At 31.5% G+C, this 13,777-nt stretch overlaps 1 protein-coding gene across 2 annotated transcripts in view; it reads left to right on the forward strand.

The window, feature by feature from the left end:
- ftz-f1 (ftz transcription factor 1) overlaps positions 1 to 11,331 on the forward strand; it is a 520,286-nt gene extending 508,955 nt beyond the window's left edge. For both annotated transcript variants that reach the window (XM_072520365.1, XM_072520364.1), the window contains one exon: positions 1,320 to 11,331. In XM_072520365.1, the coding sequence (XP_072376466.1) occupies positions 1,320 to 1,466 (147 nt within the window). In that variant the 3' untranslated portion in view covers positions 1,467 to 11,331. The remainder of the gene's footprint in view (positions 1 to 1,319) is intronic.
- The last annotated feature ends 2,446 nt before the right edge of the window (positions 11,332 to 13,777 follow it).

The following is a 13,777-nucleotide window of genomic DNA, read 5'->3' on the forward strand; positions in this document are numbered from 1 at the left end:
TAAATAATATGTTTGATGAATCTGCTCTAAAGCGATTAAACCGTGTTTTTAAGTTGTTTAATAGGCAATATTTTGTCCATCAGTAGTCTAATCTTTCAACATATTTTTTTGCTTAACTGTTTTATTCAATATCTTCCTTGTTGACTATATATCATCTTCACTTAGTGTTCCTTAGGGAAATTCTTTACAATATTAGACGTATTAATTGTAAGGATTTGAATATATTTTGGAAGTGTGGTATTTTCTTTTTAATTTTGTTGCAAAGTTAAGGGAACAAATTGATATATTACTGGCCAGTTTTGGGCTTTGTTTTTGGTTTTGTTACTCAGACTTTATCGAACCTTATCAAATGGCGTAAAAGTCCTTCGAATTGTGGTTCAAACGTGTCAAAAGTTCGCCAGAAATACTCAAAAAATTCAGATTTGGTTGCGGGTTTATTGTTTTATTTACAATCCTTAATTATAAGTATCAAATCTTTTGTGATGCCTATTAAGTTTACTACGGAATATGTCATTTGGTAGTTCAATTTTTGGACTTTATTTAACAATAAAAAACTGAAAACTTTTGTTTTCAAAACTTCCACAAAATTTGTTATATTATCACTACAGCTATTTCCGCAAAGTAACTTTCACAAGTAATCAATCTTTGGCATGCGTTTACACTTTATAGTCTTCAACTGAATATGTTGAGGAGGGGAGAACTGTTTGTCTCATGGTGGCTATTCAGAATTATGTATATATTTTTTAATTTGTTAATTTCCATAGATTCTAATACAGATAGATTAGGGCCTTTATTTTGAATGAGAAGAATTTGAAATTGGTCATTAAAAAAAGATTATCTTCTAGAAGATGAAGTGCGTACGTAGAGTCTGTTTTTCTATTATGGAAAGCCCTTTTCTGCTCTGCTATCCGCTTGTTAAAAGTTCTACCAGTTTGATCGATGTAAGTTTTTGGGAAGTCGCCACATAAAATTCTACTCCATCTTTATCGAATAGTTTGATGATCTCCGATTGCACTTCATCTGGACCAGTTTTAAACGTTAAAGTTAAAGTTTTATGTTTGTTAAACAGTATTGCTATCTCAATTTTATCAAAAAGGACTCTATAGTGTGACTATGCTATTATAAAGCCAATAATTGAGTGCTTCAATTTATTAGAGCTTCATGAATAAATGAGGAAAATCAATTAGCACACTAAGATAGATTAGCCACACTGTCTTGATTTACGTTAAATTAACACTGAATTAATCTGCTAGCTTTATAGTATTTGCAGTGTAGTATTACAAGTATGGTTTTTTATCTATAAAATGTTTTGTTTTTAGGATAAATTCAACAAGATGCAACAACTGTTACCGGAAATCCACAGCTTAGCGGCGCGAGGCGAAGAACATCTCTACCACAAACACTGCAGTGGCAGCGCTCCGACGCAAACCCTTCTTATGGAGATGCTCCACGCCAAGAGGAAATAACGGCCGCCGTCCTCTCCCACCCCACGTTACCATATCTGTGTGCAATACCGGCTTACACTCTGTACATAGGTTACTGGAAATCTCATAAGGACTAGTAGAGATATATTTTTTGAACGGGGAAGGGATGGTTTGGGAAATTTTTTTTGTGTAGATGAACTGGGTTTAGTATTAAAATATCAATATGGAGATTCTTTACAAAGATCAGTTTATTCGCTAATAAAGAAACACGATATATAATGCATAAATAAAAAAATAAACAACTAAAAGTACCAGTAAATCTGGTATTAGTTTACAACTGACGTTTATAATTGTGGACTATCTGAGATCAACTGCAGCGTCATGGACTGCATTTATTGGGGTCAACATCGCCAATGGCTTGATTGTAATCAATAAATGCCAAGTGCCATGACAATTGTCCAAGTCTACACCAAGAGAAAGATTTACTATGCATTGAAGAAGTGTAATGACGTTATGTAGACTTTCCTTAGCAAGATCAAGATACTAGAGACTGGAATTTGAAGTTAATAGCATGAAGCGTGGTATATGAAGATTAAGTTGATCGATTAAAAGTAAATATTAAATTTGGACCAGTTTTCTGGAAAATTACTGGTACAGTTTGGTTTTGATATTGAATCGAATTTATCTACACAAAAAATGGGCCTTAGACTGTTCTCGATTCCCTTTTTGTGTGTTTTCATATCTGTTTCTATTAGTCCAAACTATTATTGTTGACATTGATGCCTTTTTGAAGTACAAAGAGCAAACCACATATTTTTCTAATAAGCTAAACCTCAGACCACAGCGCCAGACTCCCGAGCTTTTTCTTCGTTGTTTTTTTATTTATATTAATGTTGAAGTTTTGGATTTTTTTATAAAATACATTCCACGAGGATGTGATCCCAAGGGATACAAGGGCATCCTATAATTTTAGGCTAAGAAGTCTTATAGCTTTTTTCGTTTCGAGTGTTCGAGGACGGTTGCGTGAGTGTGAGGATGGAACGTGCACAGCACTAAAAAACGTGTTAAACGTAACAGCAGTACGTGTAGCTTAACTGTGGTGATGGACTAACTACTTGGGACGGTGGGCAACCTTGTCCTGGAAACTATTGGTAGCTAAAATGGTGTCTGATTAATGTTATACCAGAGCTGATTTTGGTATATACGAGCTTTCAGTTCCTAATTTGAGCCGTCTTCATGACTTGGATCTTCAGTTTACATCATCAACACTTCTCACTAAAAACATGCTGCTGGTGATTTGAACTCTGAGGATGACTCCAAAATGGAAATTGAAATCTCGTTGCGGTTAAAAGTTATCGATCGTTTGAAGGCGGGATAATTCTTTAAAGAAAAGCTTACCGTCCAAGTACAACTAACAGCTCTGTAATATTACGTGTAATTATTAGAGTAAAAAATTATTATTAGATATTAAGTTAAACTTTATTATATATTATGTTATATATATATTATGAATGTTAATATTGATAATTGAGGAGGTAAGAGCTGGTACTGTGGTCTAATTTTGTGTTGTTATTATCAAATGGTGTAAGAGGAATGACAATGTAAATACAAATACCAGTTATTTCACATAATACAGCCCACCTTGTTAGTTGTTATCTATTGTGTTACAAACTTTGTATATTTTTTATTGATAATTACAGTAATCAGTGTTCTTCTGAACATATTTTTTTGCGGTACCTTCGATTAAAAAATACAGTGAATTATAAAGTGTCATATATTCTTTGGTATTTAGAAAAATTATAATAAACATCCTCGGATGACTTGAATTAAAGATACTGAACAATTAAGATGAAGGTATCAGTAAGAGAACGCAAATCAATTTGTGTCATGTGTTTTCTTCATTTAAACCTTTCTCTCTCATGTTCTCTACCACACAGTCCATCTTCTCCTCGGTTTTTCTTAACCTCTCTTTCCCTTAACTTCCAACATCGCTATCTCTCGTTCCACGCAGTTCTTATTTCTACGTCTGACCTGACCAAACTATTGCAGCCTTTGTTCTTGAATCTTTTTTGAGACTTTATTCACCCCGACTCTTTACAGGCCAAGCTTCACTGCCATAGACCAATGCAGGCCTCACCACACTTTTGTATATCTTTCCCCATTTTCCTTTTTGTAGGAGCCAACGTATTTAAATTCTCTTATTCGTCCTAGTTTTTCCCCAAGCAATTTGATTGTCACCAACCATTCCTGTACCTCTCAACCACATATACTTCCGTTTTCGACCTCCTAAACTTAAGTTCCTTCTCTTTAGTAGCACTCTAAATACTAGTTCTCACGAACTAGTATTGCTTCTTGATTCCTGCGGTAGCCTAGAACAATTGTCCAATTAATTCTGTATTTACTCGTCCATAACATATGTCAGTCCCGCTATTATCGTACACAGGTCAGAATTACGGTGACGTGTTAGACCTAGGTCCCCATCCATAGCTGCAAATGGTCTTTGTACAGCAAGTACCGCAGATAAGTTTTTAGAAAATGAATCTAAATGGCTAATATAAGTCATCAACTTGTCTTGTTATTATAAGAAAACTCAGTGACAAAATAAAAAATCTCAATAATCTTAGAGGCAGCCAATCTTTGACAGTTTAAGATCAAGTCCGTGTGGACCTTTTATCACTGTATTTGTTGGTATAGCAAGAATAAGAAGCTCAGAAATTATGTTACATATTTATCTATTAAAGGCCTAACATAAAATTCTTTATTGAATGTTAATTTTATAAATTAAAAAAAATCTAAGACATATTTTTTTCTACAAAATTTAGTGAGAAGTTTATTTTCGTGATACTTTTAAATTTGTTAAAAATTATCTTTAATAATATCGATTTTGTCTTATACCAAGAAATTTTATAATTGTTAAAATATAAGTATATTTTTCTTATAATCTTTAAATAAGAACAATTATTGTTATCTCAAAACATATTTTTATACATTTTTAAACACTTCTTTTAATTTAAAGAATTAAGAAGTCTTTATTAGGTGAAATAACTGTTGTTACAAATTCTCCCAAACATTATACTACCAATTATTATTAAATTTTTAGTGCAGGTTACCCCACTGGCAGTTGTATGCAAACAAATCAACATTTTATCAATTCCTCAATAATTAATACTACAATACAAAATGTCTTGGTACTTTAACTTTAAAAGTGACCTAAAAACAAGTGCAGCTTTGGAAGAACTCATATAATTTCTTTACTTTTCTGTTACTATCAAGCATTAATCGAAAGTATTGACAATGAAGTATTTTTATCCATGTACAGAACTTCTTTAGTAAGTGCATTTCAAACTTATATCGACGGCCCATACCGATTTTAAACAAATGTTGTCTTTATTCAGAAAACATCAAGTAAAAATGTCAATAAAACACCATTTTTGAAACAAGTTTACGGAACATATTGCAAGATGAGAGGATCACCAATCGAATGCAGAAACTATTAAATGGGAAACATATCTAGGGAAAAGGAGGATAGGAAGAATACAAACACGATGGTATAAAATCCTAAAAATAACCGTGAAGACTAAATTACATAAGGCAACCAAAGGATACAAACAAGTGAAGACTTATGAAGCAAGCTTATCTTTAACTCTGGATAAGCTAAGAGGAACAATGCATTTAATATTTTTCTTCTTTTACATAAAACAACAAATGAAAATAAAGAACAATTTCCTTTACATGTGTTTTCGGCCAGTCTTTTCAAATCTGACCTATGATAAAATTATTATAACCAATGAGTTATAGATAATTAGATACACTTATCTAAAAATACTATACATATGAAAATACTAGAGTATATGACGATATAAGATATAACCGAGTCTATTAATTTTAATTGATGCATCACCAAACATACTTTATACTGTTTATTTAAATTTTAACTTTGAATATTTTATCGATGAAATATCTTAAACTAATACATTTTGCTGTGATAATAGAAAGAATCAAAATAGATGTGAGTGGCACTATTCACAGTACGGACCAAATGTTCGCTGTATATCTTTTTGGTGGTGTTCTGTACCACTTGATGGTTGTGATAATGAAAAGATTAAAACCACGGACGAGAATTGAAATTGACACGTTTATATTGTTTTTATATTTTAACAATGAAAACACTTTTGTTTTCTTACATTTTCTACCTACCTTGTTCACAAAATATTATGTTTAAAGGTTGGAAATACTTTTGAATAAAGTTTAAAATGTCGTCTCTGCACTATATGTATAATGTTTGTACATTTATGCTCATTTTCACATAGGTCCATTAATTAAACTCGATAAAAATTAAACTCGCTAAAATTAATGTTAAGTTAACGCTATATCAGTTATCCATCAAAAAAATGGCACTTTGTGAATACGGGCATTAAAAATGTATCAATATGTTGAAAACCAATCAAGTACGATACTTTTAACAGACGAAAAAGCTTTTCATACACATTAATTTAAGGTTACAGTACAAGACATGCTTATTTTATTCAACCAGTCCTAGAACCATAATGGAAACTTTTTAATTTTCAAACATTGTGATAAAAATTGTGTAAATATGTATAAAAAATAGGGTGTATGTATGATACTAGCAAGAGATATGTAAATGTAGGTATTTTTGAAATTATTTTTTTACATCACATTGTTGGTTGTTTCAAAGTTTATCGGGAAACTGATCAGATTAGTGGAAGTGTTGAAATATTTTTTTATATCAATTTTAGCCAAATAAGATTTATTTTAGAACATCACTGGCCGTTAAACAAAACACAAACTATTTACGTAAAAAAAAGTCCTTTATATATGTATAAATTTTACTATAAACCCAATGTAGGTCATGTAGCATTTTTGGTTTGAGACTTTGTCAGTTTTTTTGCTCGTATATTTAGCTTTTACAAAATGAACTTCACCTTATTTCTTCTTAGTGTGTTTATATGGAACAATTGAAACATTAAATGCAATTACACTTTACATGTTGCAATTGTATGTTTTATGTTCAGTTGATTTTAAACGTGTACTTTTTATCCCATCACTTCTTTACAAATGTCATACTTGTCATTTCATTTACATAGAGTATTTGTGGCATATTATTAACGCTCCGTTTTCTTTATCCGAGGTTATAGGTTAGAACTCCATAGAGCCACTATCTTTTTTATTTAAAAATTGCTTCTTTAAAGACGCATAGCAGTATAAAGACTTACCTAATTGATACATCGAAGTAGTTTTTTCTTTAGATTATTATTGCTTTGTAGAATATGTTTTATAGTAGTTAATTCTTTATTTTTTGCTGCATTTTTATATACAAACATGAATGCGCAAATGTGTATTGTGTCTTACCTGATGGGATATATATGTGTTACGGGTAACCCCGAAATTGGGTTCAACTAGTTTTACCAGGATACTATGCGTATTATCCAAATTAGCTGGATAAAAGGCGATTTATCGGGGTCACTCTAGATATATTGAATTTCAAATGGATAAAGCAATACATTTTAAACTTTGGTATAAATAACACTACTTACCTTTAAATTGTATTTGCTTTCTTTTCTTTATTAAGAATCTACTACAGAATTATTATCTTTAAGTAAGCATAGAGAGCTTGATATAACCAACAGCGATAAAAATCGTATTCATTTCTACTCCAAATTAGAAACTGCTATTTAACTGTTAACCGGATAAATCCATAATATAACGAAATATTCACGAACATTTACTATGCTTGGATAATTCAAACTCTATCCCGGTAATGCTAGTATTATTCGATATTCGCGTTTTAACCGTAACATATGTATTGCATATTGCCTATCTAATAGATGTTTTATTTATACATAAACATACAGCACTGTGCGAATTAATGTGAAAACAAGTAATAATTTGAAATAAACAACATTTTTTATCAGTATTTGATGAAAAAAAATGAGAAAAGATTCAATTTAAATCGTTTTAATAAAAAAAAATTGTTCTCTCTTATAACTGTTTGAACGTGTTTTGGCTAATACTTATAAATATTTTTCTTGTATTCTATTAACATATCAGGATTAAAGCCTTAATCAGTTTTGTTTTCGTTGTGCAATATATTTTACGAAGTCTAGCTTTTACAGTTGTCCAAAGATTTTCATTAGATTAATAAAATAAATTAAATAAAACCGTTAAGCTTATTTCAGAATTTTAGAAAACAACAAAATGTCACACGTATGTTGCTTGGGATGTGTGAATAATCACTGACACTGTCAGAACTTGTTTGTAACTACTTTGGCACAAATGCGTTGCCAACTACTAAAAAAGTAATATGAAACATATGTGTTCACATCAATTCCCACAATACAGCCAAATAAATGCACAGTTAAATCCATGGAATACCATTAAAGAAGGATTAGGGAATGAAATGAATAGTGTGCATAATCTTCCGATTATATAATTTATTTATATTTGTGTATAAGAAATTTGTGACTCTAAAATACGTGAGATAATCTGAAGAATTCAGCATTGTGGCTAGATTGAGTTTTGAAGACGAGAAAATTACAAATTATACAAAATCATGTAACAGTTGCCTAAAATTAGAAAATCCATCTGCACTTACTATTTGTTAATGCTCCAGATAAAGGTTGTGAATCGTAACAGGTTTAGGTTAGCTAGTTAGGTAGGAGGTGCTAAGAAGGAGTGTAGTTAGTCTAGAAGGTGTAGGTTTAGATAGTAAGAAGCGATGGTGCAAGGGATTCCTCTTCGGACAATAAGAGATTTACTGTTAAGGAGATATTTTGTTAACTGACAAATTAACCGTTCTTGGTAGTTTTTAAAATTTTCGTGTTAAGTTTTGTCTGTTTAATTTTTATTTTATGTATTTCTAGTTTTTCGTATTTGTTAATACGTACATAAGTAAGTCAGTTGCTATTGTTGATTTTCTGTTGGAAAAGTGGAAATCGTTTAGTTGGCCTTTGGTAGATTTGTCAAATGTCAAAATAATCATTTGCAGCTGTCAATATAGTTATTACTATGTGGCAAGCTGTCATGTTGACCAACACAAATATAGAAGTATTGGCTGGATATAGACATAAAACTCTGGTACAAACACCGTACATATAGCATATTACTGTAAGATATCAGGTAATTGTTATATATTATTATACTGTTTGTGGTAGGGTGGAATAGAACTTAAACCATACAGCCATATCTTCAAGAATGCTCATTATATAACTGTCTTTGTTTCTATTAATCACAACGCTGTGCCTTTCATCTATTTGCAACTAGAAAACACATTTAAGTAATTTTGTGAATGCGCTCGATGTTTAGAGTATGGACAATTAATTACTTTTTATGAACTCTCTCCTTATCTTCTTTTCTTTTCATACTTCCTTTGTTTATATTCCTGTTGAAGGTTTTGTTTTGTTTATATCTCTAAAAATACAATGTATAGTGTCTTTAGTAAGTAAATAATAAAGTTGATTTTAAATATTATAGTGCACTTGTTGCATTTACTAAAATTATAGTCATTGAGAAAAATTTTAATTGGAGTCTGTGAAAATTAAATTGCTTTGTGTTGGAACTTTCCACAAGATTACTCTTTTCATTCCAAAAAAAGTGTCAAACTGTTGAACCTTGAAATTGGAACTAAATATTTGCTTCAAATTTTTTAAAAGCTTTATTAAAAAAGTAAATTTTAAACTAAGGTGGAATTTGAACACAGCAAAAAGCAAAAATTATAATTTTTCTGAACGGTCTATACATATAAATATGGTTCTAGCACTGAATTTTACGGCATTAATGCAGAAAGTATGCTAATATTATAAATGAAAAATGCACAACTTCAGAAGTATGAGAAAGGTTAAGTCTTTTGTAAAGGTTTTTAAAGGCCTATCCCAAAATTATCATATCTTCGTTCATAAATTCGGAATGCTTTATTCTTTTTTAACCCAACTAGTGCTAGGTTTCGAAGTAATGGCCTTCCTGCCACTGTTGCATTCGTTTAAATCGTCTATACATCGTCGAAACTTCGTGGAACATTCCATGTCGAGATTATACAGAGATTGACGGAGCTGTGTAACCCTTTAAGAGGAAACCAGTCGACACTTACCCAAAAATGGGGCCGTTTTCTTTTTCATTGTCGAGAACGACATCTATGCGAATCTTTTTCTGCTCTTGGGAGCAATTTTGGAATGAATTTGGTACACACACGCAGGTCATTTCCAAATTCCCGAAACACAAGTTTTCGTAATTTCACGATCGCTTTCGCTCGTTCCATGTTTTCCGGTGTTATGCAGGAAGGTCTCACCAGAATACGGGTCGCTGTCAATAGACGTTTAATCAATTTTTAAATCGATTCAATCATTTTTTATCTGCTTGTTGCTTATACATTCTTCTCAAAAGGACTTTGCATCATTTGCTACTCTCAGCATAACTTTCTTTGAGTTTAAAGGAAAACTTAATACATCATTAGACTGCCTTATATTGAGTAATAACATTATTCGACACGAAAGAATAGCTATTTTCCCAAAGACTACCCCCAAAACGCTTTTGTGTCAATTAGCAATACACTCTACAAGAATTGCTGCAAAGAAACCGGAACTAGACAGGCACTGGCTTCTTCTACATGGTCAGTTTAAGTATAGAAACTGCAAATATAATACACAATCATGCAGAACAAGGCAGCAACATGAAATCCATTTTATGCAATAGTTTGATAGTAAGGAAAAATAAAGCTAATTCAGATCCATGTCAAGTTTATACTATCAACAATAAAAATTATATATGTACTAAATCTTTAGTTACGCTTATGCAAATCTCTACAATGGATATTTGTAGTTATAGAGAAGAAAAATATATTCGTTAGCAGTATATATTCTTTATCCTTTTCGTAGGAATATTATATAGCTATTGTTTCTTTCTATATTAAAACTTTCTGGCGACCATTTCGCAGTTGTTTCTTTTTTTTAATGGAGAAATTCCCATGTATGGCCGATAATATTTTAGTTTTTATATTTGTTGAAACCAAATAATAACAATCAAAATGCCATTTTCATACTTCTGTTTTAATTTTTTTCTGAAATTTCACTTTTAAAGTAAACCTACAGTGTATTAAGACTTATAATATTTATAAGTCCTATTACAAAAATAGCAGGTATTTTTATATTTCTTAGGCTTATGATTACTCAGAAAAAAGCAGTGTGATAATAAAAAACATTAATTATGAATGTTTTCTTTAACGACAAAGTAGGAATTGCTTATATATGTACATTCCAGATATATATATATATATATATACATATATTTTGTTTGAAACTTTGTGTGTTTTTGGTTTGATGTACATATTTGCAAATAAATATATTGTGTAATAATGTTAAACACACATAACGATATTTTTTATATTTCTTGTATAGGTTTTTATTTGTTTTATAGCTACTTACAATTTTCAAACGAATTGTAGTGATATAGTGAATTGGTGCGGACTTCAAAAACGGGTTAAAAGCTCATTTTATATATAAAAGTCTCGAAAAATAAGTTCTGCATCTTTTAAAAGTGTTTTAAACACTGAGTTTTTACATAAATATAATTTTGAAAGCATGATCGTTTTTATATCAAATTGCAAGATAATCATCACTTTCCAGACGTATTTCTCTATGAAAGATATGTTTGCATAAAACTGCCATGACCTCGCAAGGCTTTGGTGCGAGTCCCATTGTGACTACTTATTTATTTTTGAGTATTTGATGCGCAAGAGACACGCATAAGGGCCAGAGCTTATAATTATCTTGAGAAAATATATAGATATATTTATATATAAAATACGTACACTTATTTAAGCTGTGTGATTCAAAGGTTGTACATATAATTTATGTGGATCAAAAGTGATTGTAGGAGTAAATCACCGTCATAATAAGCATTGTGTTTTATTTCCTTTTCCTATCCAAACTATCAGTATTAAAAGTTTAAGTTTTTTTTTCCATAAACTTAAACTAATGTGTATGTCTACTCAAATGGGTGAGAAGCGATGAAAATCCGTTTCAAGAATCAGGGAGTGAGTTTCTAGCCAATAATTCTGACCTGTTATTCACCAGACAGTGACAAAAACCTTATATAGATAGATAAACAACAATAATCAAGGTGACACTACTAACACTTTTTGCACAGACAATACTTATTTTCAACTTAATAAATAATGATTTGTATAAGCAAAATTTCGGATTAGCCATGGGCGCATCCTTATCTCCATTATTACCGGATGTATCCATGGAGGGTTACGAACAAAACATTGTACACAATCAAGAAAAACAACCCACAGTATGGTGGAGATATGTAGATGATGTGTTCTCCAGTTGGCCTCGTGGACCAGAAGCATTAACCAAATTGGACATCAAGAATAAAAAAAGAATCGATCAAATTCACCATGGAAAAATAAAATAACAATTCACTGTTTCCTTTCAACAATTCCTTTTCTGGATATGCTAATCACAAAAAAGGGTACAGAATATGCAACCAACGTTTACAGAAAACCAACCCACACACACACACACATATTTAAATTAACACTAAAATCACAAGGTGTACCCCAAAAAAGGAATTAGCCAATCATTATATGATGGAGCCCAAAACACCTGCTTTAACGAAAAATCATTTCAGAAAGAAAAATACCAGCTAACAAAGACTATCTATTGTCATTTATAAACAAGGAATTCCACAAGCTAAAAGGAAGAATAATAAAGGACTTAAGGACGACAACAATATCATATATAAAGGGCTTATCCGAAACATTAACAAGGATTGGAAATAAGTATAAATAAAATCACAACAAAATTTAAAACGACCAATACGCTCAGATCTATCTTGTCCAAATCCAAACCTAACAAAACACAAAAGAGATGTGAATGCAACAATTTCTATGTGGGAGAAACCACAAGACCATTAAGGGTCAGGGTAAACTAGCATGAAACATACATAAAGAACAGGGATTCAAATATACATCACTAATCATGAAAAGACAGAAAGAGAAAAATCAAAGAAGCAGGCCTCATCTTACTCAATGAAGAAAAATGTGTAGCAAACCCATCAGCAGAATGTAGCAGGCTATGCTTGCCAATACTAAAAGATGTCAACAAGAATATACCAATAATAGCGGATACGAAACATGAGACACATCGTCTACAATCATACACAATACAAATGAAACACACAAACATACACACAACCAAAATTATATGGAATAACCATGTATTTCAAACTAATATTTCTTTTGCCTTATGTGGGGCTAACGGATGTGCAAAGAGGAAAGATTATTGGTCTTGTGGAGCAATGAATCTCTAAGAGGGGCATAGCTACAGTGGTAGGCATAACACAGGACGTGTCAAAAACCTATGCTAGGTCTCAGGTGTAAAGAACACTTAAGAATAGACCAAGATAAAGTCGCCAAAAAGTAACAACCTTGCCACGATCGTTTTATTATCCAAGTAGCTAGAAGAGACCTAACAATTTCTCACCCGTTACTTCAAAAGCAGCTTTTGTTGGAAGATACAGGTATGTGTTTCAGTTCAAAACTATAAGAAGAAGACTTCATGCCCAAGGACTATACAGCAGTAGACAGTTACGGATTCCCGAGTTAACCAGGCATCACAAGATTGTTCGCCTAAATTGGTGTCTTAGAGCGCGAGGTAGACAAGCAAGAACAGAAACAGCCAGATCTGTTCACATACCTAAATGAGGAAGTATTATGCTCTTTAATTTAATAGCTCGAAGGTATGTTGATTTGGATCTGGAACCTCTAGTTAGACTCTGAAAAAGTGCAGTGGGAAAAAATTTAATTTTCATACATGATAATGCACCTTCACATACAAGCAGAGTCACTAGAGACTTCCTTAAAGCAGAAGATATCGCTATTCTGTAGTGACCTGCGTGCTCACCCGACCTTAAGCACATAGAGCATGTGTGGGACATGCTTAAAAAAGAATTAGACCTCGCCGAGATAATCCACAAAACACCTTACAGCTAGTACAAGTTGCTCTTGAAGATAGGAAACAATCTACCACAATAAAATGTTCACAATTTCTTTAAGAGCCTGTCCACCTGAATTGGAGCTTGTATAAACCCTAGGGTTCGTAACATTAACTACTAAAAAAAAATAAATAAATAAAAACAATTTAAACATTATTCCTTGTACATTGAAATTTTGTATGCTATTGACTTTAAAACTAATAATTTCAATATTAAAATTTAAGAATGTATGGGTTTCTTTAATTTTTTTTGTATTGGTGATTAAATTGCTTTAAATTAAATATTCTTTGACTTCGTAGATGTTTTTTTTTAAATTCGCTCAAAATAATAAGAAATATCAG

This window comes from Diabrotica undecimpunctata, chromosome 1 (genome assembly GCF_040954645.1).
Source record: "Diabrotica undecimpunctata isolate CICGRU chromosome 1, icDiaUnde3, whole genome shotgun sequence".
Classification (NCBI taxonomy): Eukaryota; Metazoa; Arthropoda; class Insecta; order Coleoptera; family Chrysomelidae; genus Diabrotica; species Diabrotica undecimpunctata.